Source organism: Heterodontus francisci, chromosome 28 (genome assembly GCF_036365525.1).
Source record: "Heterodontus francisci isolate sHetFra1 chromosome 28, sHetFra1.hap1, whole genome shotgun sequence".
In the NCBI taxonomy this organism is placed as follows: domain Eukaryota; kingdom Metazoa; phylum Chordata; class Chondrichthyes; order Heterodontiformes; family Heterodontidae; genus Heterodontus; species Heterodontus francisci.
Window position 1 is genome coordinate 35,402,840 of NC_090398.1, and position 17,455 is coordinate 35,420,294.

At 42.7% G+C, this 17,455-nt stretch overlaps 1 protein-coding gene across 1 annotated transcript; it reads right to left on the reverse strand.

Moving 5' to 3' along the window:
- Nucleotides 1–3,232: 3,232 nt before the first annotated feature.
- On the reverse strand, nucleotides 3,233–4,620 carry LOC137345210 (probable G-protein coupled receptor 139). Its single transcript, XM_068008674.1, has 2 exons — nucleotides 4,554–4,620; nucleotides 3,233–4,146 (listed from the first exon to the last, which is right to left on the reverse strand). Exons 1-2 carry the CDS (start codon nucleotides 4,618–4,620, stop codon nucleotides 3,233–3,235), a joined length of 981 nt encoding a protein of 326 aa, XP_067864775.1.
- Nucleotides 4,621–17,455: the final 12,835 nt, after the last annotated feature.

Genomic DNA, 17,455 nt, shown 5'->3' on the forward strand with positions numbered 1-17,455 from the left:
GGCTTTCTGACTCCACCACCGATCGGGCAGTGAATTCCAGACACCCACTACCCTCTGGGTGAAAATGTTTTTCCTCATGTCCCCTCTAATCCTTCTACCAATCACCTAAAATCTGTGCCCCCTGGTATTTGACCTCTCCACTAGGCGAAACAGGTTCTTCCTGTCTGCTCTATCGAGACCCCTTATAATTTTGTACACCTCAATTTATGTAACCACTCAGCCTCCTCTGTTTAGGAAAACGACCCTAGCTGATCCAAACTTCCCTCGCAGCTGAAACCTTCAAGCTCTGGCAACATTCTTGTAAATCTCCTCTGTAGTGTCTACAGAGGAATTATGTCCTTCCTGTAATGTGGTGACCAGAACTGTATGAAAAACTGCAGCTATGGCAGAAGCAGAGTTTTATACAGTTCCAGCATTACATCAAAATAAAAGCAAAATACTGCAGATGCGAGAAATCTGAAATAAAAACAAGAAATGCTGGAAATACTCAGCAGGTCTGGCAGCACCTGTGGAGAGAGAAGCAATGTTAACGTTTCAAGTCATTGACCCATCACCAGAAATGGGAGAGCCAGAAATGTGGTAGGTTTTAAGCAAGTAAAGCGGTGATGGGGCAAGAGATAACAAAAGAAGTGTTGATAGGACAAATTCACAGAGAATATCTGATCAGAAGATCATGCAGCAAAGGCAAACGGTATGTTAATGGTGTCGTGAAAGACAAAGCGTTAGTGCAGAGAGGGTATTAATTGACAGAAAACTGAACAGCCTGGCCCCAAGTACAAACATGAAAAAAACATTGGGTAGGCACAGTAAAAACAAACTAAACCAACTAAAATAAAATATACACATAAAAAAGAAAAAAGAAAGAAGGAAAAATAACTAAAAAATAAAAATAAAAAGTGGGGGAGGCACATCATACTCCAAAATTATTGAACTCAATGTTCAATCTGGCAGGCTGTAGCGCGCCTAATCAGTAAATGAGGTGCTGTTCCTTGAACTTGCGTTGATGTTCACTGGAAGAGTGGAGATGTCCTGCAATGTGGTCACCAAGTATGCATTTGGTCTCCCCAAGGTAAAGGAGACCACATTGTGAGCAGCGAATGCAGTACACTAAACTGAAAGAAATACAAGCAAATCGCTGCTTCACCTGAAAGGAGTGTTTGAGGCCTTAGATAGCAAGGAGAGAGGAGGTAAATGGGCAGGTATTACACCTCTTGTGATTGCAGGCAAGGGGACGAGGTGGTGGGGGTAATGGAGAAGTGGACGAGGGTGTCGTGGAGGGAATGATCCCTTTGGAATGGTGACAGGAGAGTGGAGGGGAACATGAATTTTGCAGTGGCAAAGGCTGGTGGCATGGAAAGCGAGGACAAGTGGAACCCTGTCACGGTCCTGGGAGGGAGGGGAAGGGGTGAGGCTAGAGGTGTGGGAAACGGGCTGGACCCGGTTGAGGGCCCTGTCAACCACAGTGGGGATGTGGGGTTGGGGGAATCCTCGGTTGAGGAAAAGGGAAGACATATCAGAAGCGCAGTCATGGAAGGTTGAGCTTTTCTTTCACCACACCATTAACATACCATTTGTTATTGCTCCATGACCTTCTGATCGGTTATTCTCTGTGACTTTGTCCTATCAACACCTTCTCTTTTGTCATCTTTTGCCTCACCCCCGCTTCATTTGCTTAAAACCTATTACATTTCTGGCTCTGCCACTTCTGATGAAAGGTCACTAACCCAAAGTGTTAATTCTGCTTCTCTCTCCACAGACACCTGCTGAGTATTTACAGCATTTTGTGTCTTTATTGCAGCATTACATCTCTGCTTTTGTATTCTATACCTCGGCCAATAAAGGAAAGCATTCCATATGTCTTATTCATCTCTCTATCTACCTGTCCTGCCACCTTCAGGGATCTGTAGGGTGGACATGCACACTAAGGTCTCACACTTCTTCTACCCCTCTCAATATTCTCCCAGTTTTGTGTATTCCCTTGTTTTGTTTGCCCTCCCCAAATGCATTAGTCCCACACTTCTCTGGATTGAATTCCATTTTCCACTTTTGGGTTCACTCAGCCAAACCATTGATATCATTCTGGAGTCTACAGCTATCCTCTTCACTATCAACTACACGGCCAATTTTTGTGACATCTGCAAGTTTCCCAATCATGCCTCCTACATTTAAGTCCAAATCATTAATATCTACCACAAACAGCAAGGGACCCAACACTGAGCCATGTGCAATGCCACTGGAAACAGCTTTCCATTCGCAAACATCTCCATTGACCACTACCCTTTGTTTCCTGTCACTGAGCCAATTTTGGATCCAACTTGCCACATTCCGCTGTATCCCAGGTGCTTTCATTTTTCTGACCAGTCTGCCATGTGGGACCTTGTCAAGTGCCTTACTAAAATCCATGTAGACCACATCCAAGCACTACCCTTATCAACCTTCCCTGTTACTTCATCAAAAAGCTCAATCAAGTTACTAAGACACGACATTCCCTTAACAAATCCATGCTGCCTATCCTTGATTAATCTGTGCCTTTCTAAGTGGCAGTTTATCCTGCGCCCCAGAATTGATTCTAATAATTTACCCACCACCGAGGTCAGGCTGACCAGCCTATAATTATTTATCCTATCCCTCGCACCCTTATTACCCAATGGTACAACACTCACAGACCTCCAATGCTCCAGTACCTCACCTGTATCTAGTGAGGGTTTGAAGATGATCAGTGTCGAGTTCTGACAGTTTCTTCCATTTGAAAACTTATCATGTGACAAGATCATGGTTCCATTTGTCAATGAGGAATGGCGTGTGATCATGAGACCCACATTTGCAATAATCACATCAATCTTCCCAGACTGTTACCACTATCGATGATCGCAGGATCTTTCGTCCCAAACGAAGTGAAGCCTTCCTGATGAATTTAACTTGTGTACCCGATCCCAGTATCTCGAAAATAAGGCGGTTCCCTCTCTTATACACATGCACGACACCACTACTGAAACACATCATTACCATCTTTGAAACGTTAATTTGAAATGTGCTGAATTTACAAGAATAAATTATGTTTACTCAATGAACGAAGGATAAAGAACGAATGTAATGCAGCCACCAAACGTGCTACAAAATGGAAGAGCAGTACGCAAAAGAGCTTATGTATTTTTCACATTACCGAAAAGACCTTGCACAAAAGGAAATAATTTGAAATTGAGCTTCAGATGTGAACAAGCTGTCTTTAATTTTATCCGCATTTTACAACGAATCTCAAAATTAATGCCCAAAGAGATTTCAGCCCATTCTTCAGCTCTTCTCTGAATTTTCTCTGGGTCGCTACATAAATACATGGGTTTTGAATACAGCTCAAAAACTTAAGGCAAGTTCCGGTTTCATAGGCGATATATCCAGGGGCTGTGCGATCACCACGGTAATTATTGGTCTTTGGCAGTCTGGTCGCCACGAAACTCACGGCAACTGTCAACCACAACAGTATAAAACAGCCCGAAACAGTGAACAATAAAATAATGGATTTCCTGCGGTTCTCCATTTCTGAATCACTGCGATTCTCACTCCTGTTACCCCGGAGTTTCCTGCGGGTTCTATTGGCCACTAAAATACGTCCAATGGATGAACAATTAAATAAGACAATTAAAGTAAAAGGAAGCCAAACGAGCCAGACGCTGTGAAACCAGACCCACGCTGTACCGAGTGGTGAGGAAAAAAATTCCACGCTTGCCCGACAGCCCCACTGCACCTTGTTAATTATTTGCTGAGGTTCGTATGCAAATAAAAAGAGAATATTCTTCAAAAAACTCAATAAACAGAACACTGTTATAACCACACCTGCAGTTCTTTCTGTGCAATATCTTGTTTTAAACTTCTGGAAGCAGACAGCTACAAAACGGTCAAATGTGAAAGAGACTGTGAACCAAACAGACAAATCAAAGTTGATAGTTGTCATGTATAGAATAATCCTACACACGGGAGTGTAAGACAGGAATGAAAGTGGAAATTGATAGTTGAAAATATGATACAATATCACGTTGATGATCAGAACCAGGAGATCTGCTGTTGCCATGGCCACCATATAAACAGAAATACATTTGGAAAGGCCACAGTTTCTTCGGGACAGAATCATAATTGTCACCAAGTTCATTGTAAGAAAGTGGGACGAGATAAATAATATTTTAGTGGCTGTTTGAAAAATAAATCTCAACATCTCTTGACAGCATTTTACTCCATTCAGTGTGATTATATAAGTTTAACCGTGGAGCCATTTCCTGGGAAACCTGCTCATATATTTTAATGAGCTGCTGTAGCGCTCACTCTGCAAGGGTGATACTTGATTCTTTGGGTAGGACCTTCAAAGAACATTTTCACATCAGTACAGCTATCAGATTAAGGGAAATAGAGAAAGTGTGGATACCCGGTTCACAAGTTTTTTTCTGGTAACCGCTGACTGTGTAATGCTGACATCGGGGAAACACGTTATCTTATTCGACATGCGGGAAATAGGGAGATATTCAACACAGATTACGAACAAATACTTTATAATGGCTCACCAAGGACACCCACAGTTGCGACAATCGGGTAGTAAATGTCTTTCATCAACAGAATAGCTGGTTTCCCCATTTTATGTGAGAATGGATGAATGCTGTAGGATCTGAAAGTCTGGCACACATCTGAGCTTAAGCGAGGAACCTATATTTATACAGACATTAATCCTCCAAGGAGCCAATCAGCTTTGATCACAATTAGCATTGGTTATAGTCATTTAACAAACAGACTCAGTAAGTTGTTTTTTCTAACAATTCAGAATTAGGGGAAAGGTTAACACTACGTCAGTTTTAAAAACACTAAATTAAAACATTATTTACAAGTGGAATTAATATGGATCCTGTTCCCATAGGACCAGCCAATGCAGCACAGTGAGACTGAAGTGTTCTGACGCTGTCTTTGACTCTAACCTATTGATTCAACACCTGCGCATCAGGCAGCAGAAGAAATCCTGCAATATTTGTGATGAAAATAGTCCTGCAGTAATACAGGTGATTTTTGTTTCTTGTGACTAGTGGGACTAGTACATGTACACAGAGGTCTGCATGCTTATCCTTGCTGCAGTTGCACCACATTCACAGTGGAAGTGGCCATATTCCTCGGGTACTATTGGTACCTTCAATTATCCAATAGGTGAGCAGGCTGGCCCTGGAATAGTGGTAATGTCATTACTTACTCCAGAGGTGACCAGGTTCCTCTGATACTAACGGTACCTATGATTACAGTAAATGTGCCCAACTTCCTCTGTACTAGTGGCACCTACACTTACAGGAGATGTGATCATCCTTCTCCAATACTCGTGTTTCAGCACACTTACACTGGAGATAACAACCCTTTTCTGATACTGGTTGTGATTCCCTTTGTTTACTCTAGAGTTGGCCACTGGTGCTAGCCCTACAGTCATATGAGATAAAAACAATATTCCTCCGGCACTTGTGATCACCTATAATTGCAATGGCGGTAACAGCAGTCCTTCACTACTAATGGTTCCCTACACTTACATAAGAACTAAAGAACATGGCTGATCTTCCAACTTAACTCCACTTTCAGGCCCGCTTCCTATAGTCCTATTCCTCGAAAGGCTAAAAATGTGTCCATCTCAGTCTTAAATATATTCATTCAATGTAGCCCATCCATAATCCTCTGGAGTACACAATTCCAATGATTCAGAATCCATTGACTGTGGACATTTCCCTTTATCACAGTCCTAAGCCTAACCTCTTATCCTGAGAATGTGCCCCGACATGTTCTGGTTTCCCTAGGCAGGAATCCCTCACAAATCCCTTCGGATTCTGATTTGTTTCAAAGAGATCGCCTCTCATTCTTGCAAACTGCAGAGAGTAAAGGCCCAATTTTCTCAGCCTCTCATCATAGGACAACTCACTCATCCCAGGAACTAATCTAGTGAATCATCGCTGCACTGCTTCCAAGGCAAGTACATTTTCCCTTAGATATGGAGACCAAAACTGTGCAAATTGCTTTCGCTGTGGTCTCACCAAAGCCTTGTACAATTGTAGCAAGACTTCCTTGTTACTGGGTTGCAGCAAAGGCCAACATACCATTTGCCTTCCTAATTGCTTGCTGTTCCTGCATGCTACTTTTTCTGTGATCCTTGTACGAGTACATCCACGTCCGTCTGAACATCAACATTTAGAAGTTTCTCACTTAAAAAGAAATCATCTTTTCTTTTTCTTACCAAAGTGAATAACCTCACCCTTCCCTACATTATACTTCATCTGCCCCCACGTTGCCCACCCACTTAACCTGTCTATCACTCTTTGCATCCTCTTCGAGTCCTCCTCACAAACGAATGGCCCGTGTGCTACTCCAGTACAAGTGCAGCACCCAGAATTGCAATAGAGGTGATTGTGCTTCTCTGGTACTCGGGTACCCTACACTACACTAAAGATGTATTCCTCTGGTATGAGTCGTACATCCAGACATGAAGTAGAGGAGACCATGCTCCTCCAGTACGTGTGGTGACCTAAACTCACATTAGAGATGGACCCATTCGATGTCACTGTGCTCTTCTGATGCTAGCAATTACCATACACATACACTAGGTGTGGCCATGCTCCTCTGGTATCCGTGGTTCCATACACATGCAGTGGTTGTGAGCGACCTCTTAAGTTACTAGTAGTCCCCTACACCTGCATTATAAGTGACTGTGCTTCTCCTTTACTAGTGGTTCCCCTATACAATCACTACGTGTGATGGGACTGCTCAGATACAAGTGGCACCCTAAACATACATTATATGTGACTGTTTCCCTCTGATTGCAGTAGTAGCCTACATATGCAACTATTCTCCACTGGTATTAATGGTGCCTTACAAATACACTATATATGAAACAGGCAGGGCCAGGCTAATCCAGAAACATTCAATCCCTCCACCACCGATGCACAGTGGCAGCAGTGTGCACCAACCATAAGATGCACTCTGGCAACACACCAAGGTACTTTAGACAGCACCTTCCAAACCCACAACCGCTGCCACCTAGAAGGACAAAGGCAGCAGATGCACGGAAATTGGAACTAAATCGTCGTTCCTTCCCTGTGGCTGGCTCAAAATCCTGAAAATCCCTTCCTAACAGCACTGTGGGTGTACCTCCCCCACATAGACTGCAGCGGTTCATGAAGACAGTTCAGCACCACCTTTGCAAAGGCAATTAGCGACAGGCAATAACTGCTGGCCTAGACAGTGATGTGCACATCCCATGAAGGAATAAAAAAGTCCTCTCGTACTAGTACATGTAACTCATGTTCCCTACAGTTATGTCAGAGATGAAAATCTTCTTCCTTTCGTACAGCTGCTTCTATTCCTTTTCAAGACCCCTGTATGTTGCTCTAATGGTAAACAAGCTACTCTAATTGAGGCAGGTAGGGAGATCCTGAGTTAAGGAGTGGAGGAGCCTCAGCCTTTGACCTTATCCAACTGGTACGAGATACTTGCTCCCTGTGTGGATGAGGAAAAGGGCTGCGGGGAGGATGAGCCAACTGACCATGGCACCATGGTGCAGAAGGCCATTCAAGAGGAGGGAGCAAAAAGACAAGTGGTAGTTATAGGGGATTCTATAATTAGGGGGATGGATAGTATCCTTTGCAAGCTGGATCGTGAGTCCCGCATGGTGTGTTCCCTGTCTGGTGCCAGGGTGCAGGACATTTCTGACTGGCTTGAAAGGATATTGGAGCAGGAGGGGGAGGATCCAGTTGATGTGGTCCACGTTGGGACTAACAACATAGGCAAGGCTAGGATGGAGGACCTGTTTGGGGATTATAAAGCACTAGGAACGAAATTAAGGAACAGGTCCTCGAGGGTCATAATCTCCGGATTACTGCCCGTGCCACGTGCAAATTGGGTTAGGGATAAGAATATTAGGGAAGTAAACACATGGCTAAGGGAGTGGTGTGGGAAAGAGGGGTTCCATTTCATGGGGCATTGGCATCAGTTTTGGAACCGGGGGGATCTGTACCGATGGGATGGTCTCCACCTGAACAGATCTGGAACCAGTGTTCTAGCGAAACGGATAAATAGGGTGGTCTCTAGGACTTTAAACTAGTGACTCGGGGGGAAGGGAAAGGGAAAACGACAGGGAGTATGATGGTAAATAAAAAGGTAAGCAGCAGGTTAACATGTGAGCAGGAGGGTTTAAGTTCAGGGCAGACTATGAAAGAAGCAGAAAGGAAGGATAACTCAGGAGTTATTAGAGATATTGGAAATCATGAGGGTAAGAAAGCTAGCATAAAGGCACTTTACCTGAATGCCCGTGGCATTCGTAACAAGGTTGATGAGTTAATGGCGCAAATCATCACAAATGAATATGATTTGGTAGCCATTACGGAGACATGGTTACAGGTTGGTCACAACTGGGAGTTGAATATCCAGGGGTACCAGACTATTCGGAAGGACAGACAGGAAGGTAAGGGAGGTGGTGTAGCTCTGATATTCAAGGATGACATCAGGGCGGTGCTGAGAGATGATATAGGTTCTATGGAGAATGAGGTTGAATCTATTTGGGTGGAAATTAGAAACTCTAAGAAGAAAAGGTCATTGATAGGCGTAGTCTATAGGCCACCAAATAATAACATCACATTGGGGCGGGCAATAAACAAAGAAATAACTAATGCCTGTAAAAATGGTACGGCAATTATCATGGGGGATTTTAATCTACATGTAGATTGGTCGAACCAGCTCAGTCAGGGTAGCCTTGAGGAGGAGTTCATTGAGTGTATCCGTGATAGTTTTCTTGAGCAGTATGTAATGGAACCGACGAGGGAGCAAGCTATCCTAGATCTAGTCCTGTGTAATGAGACAGGAATAATTAATGACCTCATAGTTAGGGATCCTCTTGGAAGGAGTGATCACAGTTTGGCTGAATTTAGAATACAGATGGAGAGTGTGAAGATAAAATCCAATACCAGGGTCCTGTGCTTGAACAAGGGGGACTACAATAGAATGAGGGAAGACTTGGCTAAAGTAGACTGGAAACAAAGATTTTATGGTGGGACAGTTGACGAGCAGTGGAGGACTTTCAAAGCAATTTTTCAAAGTGCTCAGCAAAAGTATATTCCAGTGAAAAGGAAGGACTGGAAGAAAAGGGGTAATCTGCCATGGGTGTCTAAGGAAATAAGGGAGGCTATCAAATTGAAAGAGAAGGCATACAAAGTGGCCAAAAACAGCATGAAACTAGAAGATTGGGAAAACTTTAAAGGTCAACAGAAAGCCACAAAAGGAGCTATAAAGAAAAGCAAGATAGAACATGAGAAAAAACTAGCACAGAATATAAGGACAGATAGCAAAAGTTTCTATAAGTATATAAAACGAAAAAGAGTGGCTAAAGTAAACGTTGGTCCTTTAGAGGATGAGAAGGGGAATTTAGTTATGGGATATGATGAAATGGCCGAGGCATTGAACAGGTATTTTGTATCGGTCTTCACAGTGGAGGACATTAATAACATGCCAGTAATTGACAAAGTGACGAACGTAGGTGAGGACCTGGAAACAATCATTATTACGGAAGAGATATTGTTGGGCAAGCTAATGGAGCTAATGATTGATAAGTCTCCTGGCCCTGATGGAATGCATCCCAGGGTACTAAAAGAGATGGCGAGAGAAATAGCAGGTGCACTGGCGGTAATTTTCCTAAATTCGCTGGACTCTGGGGTAGTCCCAGCAGATTGGAAAACAGCAGATGTGACGCCACTGTTTAAAAAGGGAGGTAGGCAAAAGATGGGGAATTATAGACCGGTTAGCTTAACCTCTGTAGTGGGGAAGATGCTTGAGTCTATTATCAAGGAAGAAATAGCAGGGCATCTCGATAGAAATTGTCCAGTTGGGCAGACGCAGCATGGGTTCATGAAGGGCAGGTCATGCTTGGCAAATCTTTTGGAATTCTATGATGACATTACGAGCAAGGTGGACAATGGGGACCCAGTGGATGTGGTGTACCTAGATTTCCAAAAGGCCTTCGACAAGGTGCCGCACAAGAGGCTGCTGTATAAGATAAGGATGCATGGCGTTAGGGGTAAAGTATTAGCATGGATAGAGGATTGGTTGACTAACAGGAAGCAGAGAGTGGGGATAAATGAGTGCTATTCTGGAAGGCAATCAGTCGCTAGTGGTGTGCCTCAGGGATCGGTGTTGGGACCGCAATTATTTACAATTTATATAGATGATTTGGAGTTGGGGACCACGTGCAGGGTGTCAAAGTTTGCAGATGACATTAAGATGAGTGGCAGAGCAAAGTGTGCAGATGACTGTGAAACCTTGCAGAGGAACATAGATACATTGAGTGAGTGGGCAAAGGTTTGGCAGATGGAATACTATGTTGATAAGTGTGAAGTCATTCATTTCGGTAGGAGTAACAGTAAAAAGGATTATTACTTGAATGGTAAAAAGTTGCAGCATGCTGCTATGCAGAGGGACCTGGGTGTCCTTGTGCATGAATTGCAGAAGGTTCGTCTGCAGGTACAGCAAATAATTAGGAAGGCAAATGGAATTTTGTCCTTCATTGCTAAAGGGATTGAGTTTAAAAGCAGAGAGGTTATGTTGCAGCTGTATAAGGTACTGGTGAGGCCGCACCTGGAGTACTGTGTGCAGTTTTGGTCTCCTTACTTGAGAAAGGATGTACTGGCACTGGAGAGGGTGCAGAGGAGGTTCACTAGGTTGATTCCGGAGTTGAGGGGGTTGGCTTATGAGGAGAGACTGTGTAGATTGGGATTATATTCATTGGAATTCAGAAGAATGAGAGGGGATCTTATAGAAACATATAAAATTATGAAGGGAATAGATAAGATACAAGTCGAGAGGATGTTTCCACTGACAGGTGAAGCTGGGACAAGAGGGCATAGCCTCAAGATTAGAGGGAGCAGATTTAGGACTGAATTAAGAAGGAACTTCTTCACCCAGAGGGTTGTTAATCTATGGAATTCCTTGCCCAGTGAAGTAGTTGACGCTTCTTCAGTAAACGTTTTTAAAGCTAAGGTAGATATCTTTTTGAACAATAAAGGAATTAAGGGATACGGTGAGAACGTGGGTAAGTGGATCTGAGTCCACTAAAAGATCAGCCATGATCTTATTGAATGGCAGAGCAGGCTCGAGGGGCTGGACGGCCTATTCCTGCTCCTAGTTCTTATGATCTTATGATAATTCTGCTGATGACCAGTTTTGCAGCTGTACTGTTGTACCAATTGCAGGAACACAAGTACTGTCCTATTTTGCAGCACCGCTGATATGCTTACCACTGGATCCAGAGCTCTGCCTCAACCTCTGCAGTACTAATGGTGTTCCTGCAACACTAGCTCTAACCCTGCAATTTTTAGCCCCTGTTTTTGATACACCTACTGCTGGGAAACCAGTGCTGATACTAATCTTGCAGCTTCGGAATAATATCCCTCACAAATTATTTTGTCATTCTTTGCTACAAACTGCTGTCTATCCTTGAACGATCCCTTACCCAATTCGGATTAAATGTGAGTTCACCTGAACGGCCTGGAATCAGAATACCCATAAACTACTGAATGAATGAATGAATTGCCATTTTCTTGCTAAATCTTCAAAGAAGTCAGACAATATATCATGGACTAACGATTGTTTATTGACTAACAAATCACAATGATTACTTTAGTGCAAACAATAATGTTAATAATTACTAAATAATAGTTGTAATAAATGTAGCAATTTCACTAACAGGTAATGAATAAACAACCATTTAATTCAATTAATAACAGTTTATAAATGCAGCTCAGTGTTTCACTGTGATTCAGTATTAGTTTGATTGCTGAGTATCAAATTGTGGTGGAGGTCAATTTCCGTGACTTCAGTGGAAGTGAAAATCGGGCGGTGTGTAAGGCGGGCGGCCATCCGCCACTACCCATTTTGTACCTTTACCCCAAACGAAATTCTATTCTAATCTTTGTATTGACAGTTAGCAATGTCTCCAGAACTTATTCTGCATCGTGTTTTTGAGAGGCGTCTTTGAGCTGATCTACTTCATGCCCTGGGCTGGTGATGCAGCATATTGGGTTGACAGGGTTAGAGTTTGTCTTCAATCCTCTTCTCCAGACTGAATCCAGCATATTCATTGACCAGTTGTGTTGCAATATTCTTATGACAGATAATCGTTTATTTTGAAGTCGGTTCCTCAAGTTAATGTATTGGTGAATACTCTGAATTTAATGGATTTCCACTCCAGTGTCAGTGTCAGTTTCTGAATTCTAATTCCATAATGGTGGCTCAGTTGGTTACTTTTATTATTTAACTCGCCAACGACAGTGAACGTGAATTTCGTTGCATTTCTCAGGTTCTCTCGCAATTTAGTTTGGGTTATCGAATAATTGCAAGTGAATGGACAACAATTGAGTAGCTGAAGCATTAGAGACCTTTCATTGAGAACAAGAAATAAGGTTAAGCTCCTGCAAGTGAATTGTTTCAGTGAACAGATTATCACGATACGCATCATCAGCAGAAATACAAAATTTCCCGATACAGGGAGGAGTAAGATTATTGATTTCCGACACCTCACCAGCATTGTGAATGTGATTGGTCCATAGACCCTGCACCATCTATTGGCGACAGCCATGTATGTGACTGTTACCGCGTGTTGCAGCTAAACCAGCAAGAAGGGAATTAATAAGTATAATATACCGTCATTGGTTCATATAACGTCAGCTAACAGTTCTTCATTCGAGTGTAAGCATTGCCGGGTGTAAAATAAATCTGGACATTTTCAACACAGCAGTAGCAAAGCACAATGTTGTCGGGGCCACAGCCATATTTTTTTCATTGCAATATTTCCTTTTTAACAGCTGGCAGCGAATAGAAACAAATGAAACAAAGGTGAAAGCGATCGTGACCCAGACGGAGTGATCAATGGTCCTGCAGCACAAAACCAGATGGATTGCGAACGGCGGCAGTATTACAAGGGAGTAAAAATGAAACAAATATCATTGAGCTGCCACAGTATTACATAATAACTACTGATTGTCAGATCTTCTATTTCGATTGCTGCCAGTTAACTAGTGAGCCATTTGGAGAATCCACACTTTCCTCGAGACAGGATGAGAATCAATAACAAGTTAACTGTGAAAATGAGAGAGAGGAAATAATCCGGAAACATTCTGGCTGGAGGTGGTGGGAGGGAGAATTCTGAGACAAAAATAGCTTGATACCAACAATCTTTGTTGTACGCAGAGGCACATATATTAAATAGATGGAATGATACTAAAATCATTGGGTTATTTTTACTTTGATCAATGCTATAAAACTGGCCAGATCAATTTGGATTGAGTGGAATCGAAAGTCAGGCATGGTGTATAATAGGCGGCTAATTCGTTATCACCCAGTTATACCACTGGACAATGTTCAAATTAGTCAGTTCCTTCAACTTTGGAAGTTCTGCAACTAATAACGACTGATCCCATATCTAGTGACCAAACCCGCTTTCTTCCCTTTACTTCATTAAATGGTGCAGGCCTCGACCAAAGTTAAAATTATGTCCAGAATTTCCATCCTTTTAGTGGGGTACAGTGAAGTTAAATAACCTGCTAGTGTTATGACAATTAGCATCCTGCAATGTGCTTCACGTAGTTCAATGAATTTCGATGAAAAGGTTGGCCCGCAGCATTCTGTTCCATTTATGTTATGTCTATCATGTTATGATCACTGTTGCTTAGAGGCTTCTTTCCTATGAGGCCATTAATTAATCCTTTCTCATTGAATATTACCAGGTCTAAAATGGCCATTTCCTTGATTGGCACCAGAACGTACTGCTCTAAGAAATTTGTACTAAATATGCTCCAGGAACTTATCTTCCAGACTGCCTTTGCAAATCTGATTCGTCCAATCTATATGTACATTAAAATCACCCATGAATATTACAGTACCACATCTCTCTTCCCCCCACCCCGCTCCGCGCCACCCCCTATATGAAGCCCTCTCATACCCTATTTATAATATTCGTCAGGACACTGTTTCCAGCATGGCACAAGGGAAGCTCATTCCAAAGATACAGTTCCGTCTCTCCCCAGTACTTGTGCCAGTGTCCCATGAATCGAAACCCATTTCTCCAACACCAAGTTTTCAGCCACGCATTCAGCACTCTCATCTTATTTATCCAATTCCAATTTTTAGGTGCTTTAGATAGTAATCTAGAGATGATTACCTTTGTGGTTCTGCTTTTTTAATTTAGCCCCTAGCTGCTCATAATCTCTAAACATAACCACTATCTTAGTCCTATCTACGTCGTTGGTAGCCGAGTGGACCACAACAATTGGACCCTCCCCCTTCCACTGTAAGTTCCTTTTCATCCCTGAGAAAATTTTCTGAACTCCGGCAACACAGCCTTCAGGAGTCACGCACTTGAGTGCAGAGAACAGTGTCGATCCCACTGACTGTACTGTCCCCTACGACCACTGCATTCCTGTTTACTCCTCCCATTTGAGTGGCCTCCTGCACCACGGTGCTAATGTCAGTTTGTTCATCCGCCCTACTGTCCCCACTCTCATCCATACAAACTGCAAGAACCTCTAACTTGTTGAACAATTGCAAGTGCTGAGGCTCCTCCACATAAAACTTCTCAATCCCCTTACCTGCCCCACTCGCAGTCACACCCTCCTGTTCCTGACCACTGACCAAATCACCAAACCCTAGCCTAAGTGGTGTGACTGCCTTCATGAACAAAGTGTCCAAGTAACTTTTCCCCTTCCTGATGCATCACAGTGTTGTCACTTGGCCTCCAGCTCATCAACTCTGAGGTGAAGTTCCTCGAGCAGCAGACACTTACTGCAGCTGTGGTTGCAGTGGATCACACTCGTGTCCAGCAGCTCCCACATACTAGAGCTGCAACATATCCCCAGCCCTGCCATTCCGATTGTGTTTTACTTACTTAATTAATTAATTAATTATATTCTTAATTATTTTAATTAATACCTCTACTCTACAACCACTTACGTTACTAATTTACATCCTTCTAATACTGAAAAACGTTATGCCTTATAAATAAACAGAAGATTCAACCACTTTTTACTTTTCTTCGACTGGGGTTTGTTTAATTAATTATAAGGAATCTAATTAAGCTAACTAAACATTATTTTTTAAACATTTTTTCTCATCTACATCTTTTTACATTGTTATGATCATGTAGTTCATTTTTTAATTCTTTTCCAGGAAGTATGCAGCATGCTTTTAAGGCTGTAAAAGGATCATTCCTGCTTTAAGAACAATCAAGCCTCAGAAATTGCTAAGATGATGCATTTTAGTTGCCGTTGGAAGCAACCATACGGAGAGGAAACTAACTAGATTCAAATAAAGCAGCCTGGTTACCCAGAAACAGCCATTTGGAGAACAAGGACAAAGATACAATGTTGCTGATTGCCTTTTGAAAAATTAGCTAAAATAACTGGCTTTTGACAGACACAGTTAAGAGACACACAGATATCTGTTCTGCCAGCATATACTGAAGGAAAGAGAGCTCTCCCACAGTTTATTTAAATCCTATTTATTATACTCTCTGAATTCTGATAAGTCAAGCCAGGTTAATTTCTTAAAAGAAAATAATCAATTACTTCAACTACTGAACCGTAATTGCTGTATTCACCGCTGGACGAAGAAGAGCATCACTTCAACTGGACTAGACTACTGACTGTCCAACTGCTGAAGAGCCTGTTTTGTCCATTGGACAGCTTCAAGTAACTGCAGTGAGACAGGGACACCAGCAGATGGAGATGGTGAGAGGAGCAGTAACTGCAGTGAGAGAGGGATACCAGCAGATGGAGATGGTGAGAGGGGGCAGTAACTGCAGTGAGACAGGGACACAAGCAGATGGAGATGGTGAGGGGGGACAGTAACTGCAGTGAGACAGGGACACCAGCAGATGGAGATGGTGAGAGGGGGAAGTAACTACAGTGAATCAGGGACACCAGCAGATCGAGATGGTGAGTGGGGGCAGTAACTGCAGTGAGACAGGGAACAGCAGATGGAGATGGTGAGAGGAGCAGTAACTGCAGTAAGACAGGGATACCAGCAGATGGCGATGGTGAGAGGATCAGTAACTGCAGTGAGGCAGGTACACCAGCAGATGGAGATGGTGAGAGGGGCAGTAACTGCAGTGACACAGGGACACCAGCAGATGGAGGTACTGAGCCATTGCTGATGGGGAGATTCTGTGTTCCAAAGAGTTTGAAAATTTGCTGTAACTTCGAGGAATGTATGTTTGTGTCGGTCTGACACTTTATGCAACATTTAGATGCTTAATGTGGAAGAGCCTGTCACTCCAGAATTGGCCTTTATAGCCACTCCAGGCGCTGCTTCACAAACCACTGACCACCTCCAGGCGCGTATCCATTGTCTCTCGAGATAAGGAGGCCCAAAAGAAGATGCTTAATGAAATAATTTAAATACATCTTGTGTTAAATGGTAATTTTCCAACTATGTAAACGTTAACCTGGTTTCTGTTTGAAAAATTATTTTGAGTGAGTAGGCGCTAATGCAGAAATAAAACAAGATCAAATAAAGTCCAAATATTCATTTACAAATAAAAATTCTCTGATTAAGTTGCGTTGAATTCTTCATCACTAAAGTTCTAACATCTCTCACTTCCCTTTTTGTGCTGTTATCTTCTCGCCAGAATTGGCGGGCAGCCATAAAGACAGGGCTAAAGTGTGGCGAGTCGAAGAGACTTAGTAGTTGGCAGGAAAAAAGACAGCAGCGCAAGGGGAGAGCCAACTGTGTAACAGCCCCGTCAAACAAATTTCTCTGCAGCACCTGTGGAAGAGCCTGTCACTCTAATATTGGCCTTTATAGCCATTCCAGGCGCTGCTGCACAAACCACTGACCACCTCCAGGCGCTTACCCATTATCTCTCGACATAAGGAGGCCAAAGAAGAAGATCTTCTCTACTATTGGTGAGAGGAATTGAAGTATTGATGCAATTGTCTTTTGAAAATAGATATTAAATCTGCTTTCACCAAACTGTCAGACAGTGAATTCCAGACCAGAACTACTTGTGGTGGATTATTTCCCCTGATTATCTCCTCGCAGCTCTCTCCCATTTTTATTCACCTTCATTCTGTGCTCAATGGTTCCTGACCCCTCTCTGCTACTGGAAACAAACTGTCCTCATTTATCCAAACTGAGTGAAAGAATTTGAATGTTATTTGCTTCCCCAAGGCAGCTGCAGATTAACTAGTAGCTCCTGAATTTGGACAGTGATAAACAAGTGACAAAAATCCGTCTGAATCCCCCAGGGAAGCAGAGGATAGAAACAGTTAAGATGGAAAGTGAAACAAGTGACACTTTAATGCAGCAGCAAAAACTCATTGCCTCATTTTCGAGGTAGTTATTGCCGAACTTTATGTAAACTGGAGGTGAAAAGTGAAAGACCTTTCATAACATTTGTGCGAAATGGCTGTTT

Excerpts from the sequence above, each read along its gene's own strand:
- LOC137345210 (XM_068008674.1), bottom strand. The coding sequence starts at position 4,620 with ATGGGGAAACCAGCTATTCTGTTGATGAAAGACATTTACTACCCGATT. Across the intron at positions 4,147-4,553 it reads TGTCGCAACTGTGGGTGTCC|CAATGAACTTGGTGACAATT; the intron begins TTGGTGAGCCAT and ends CCCACTTTCTTA.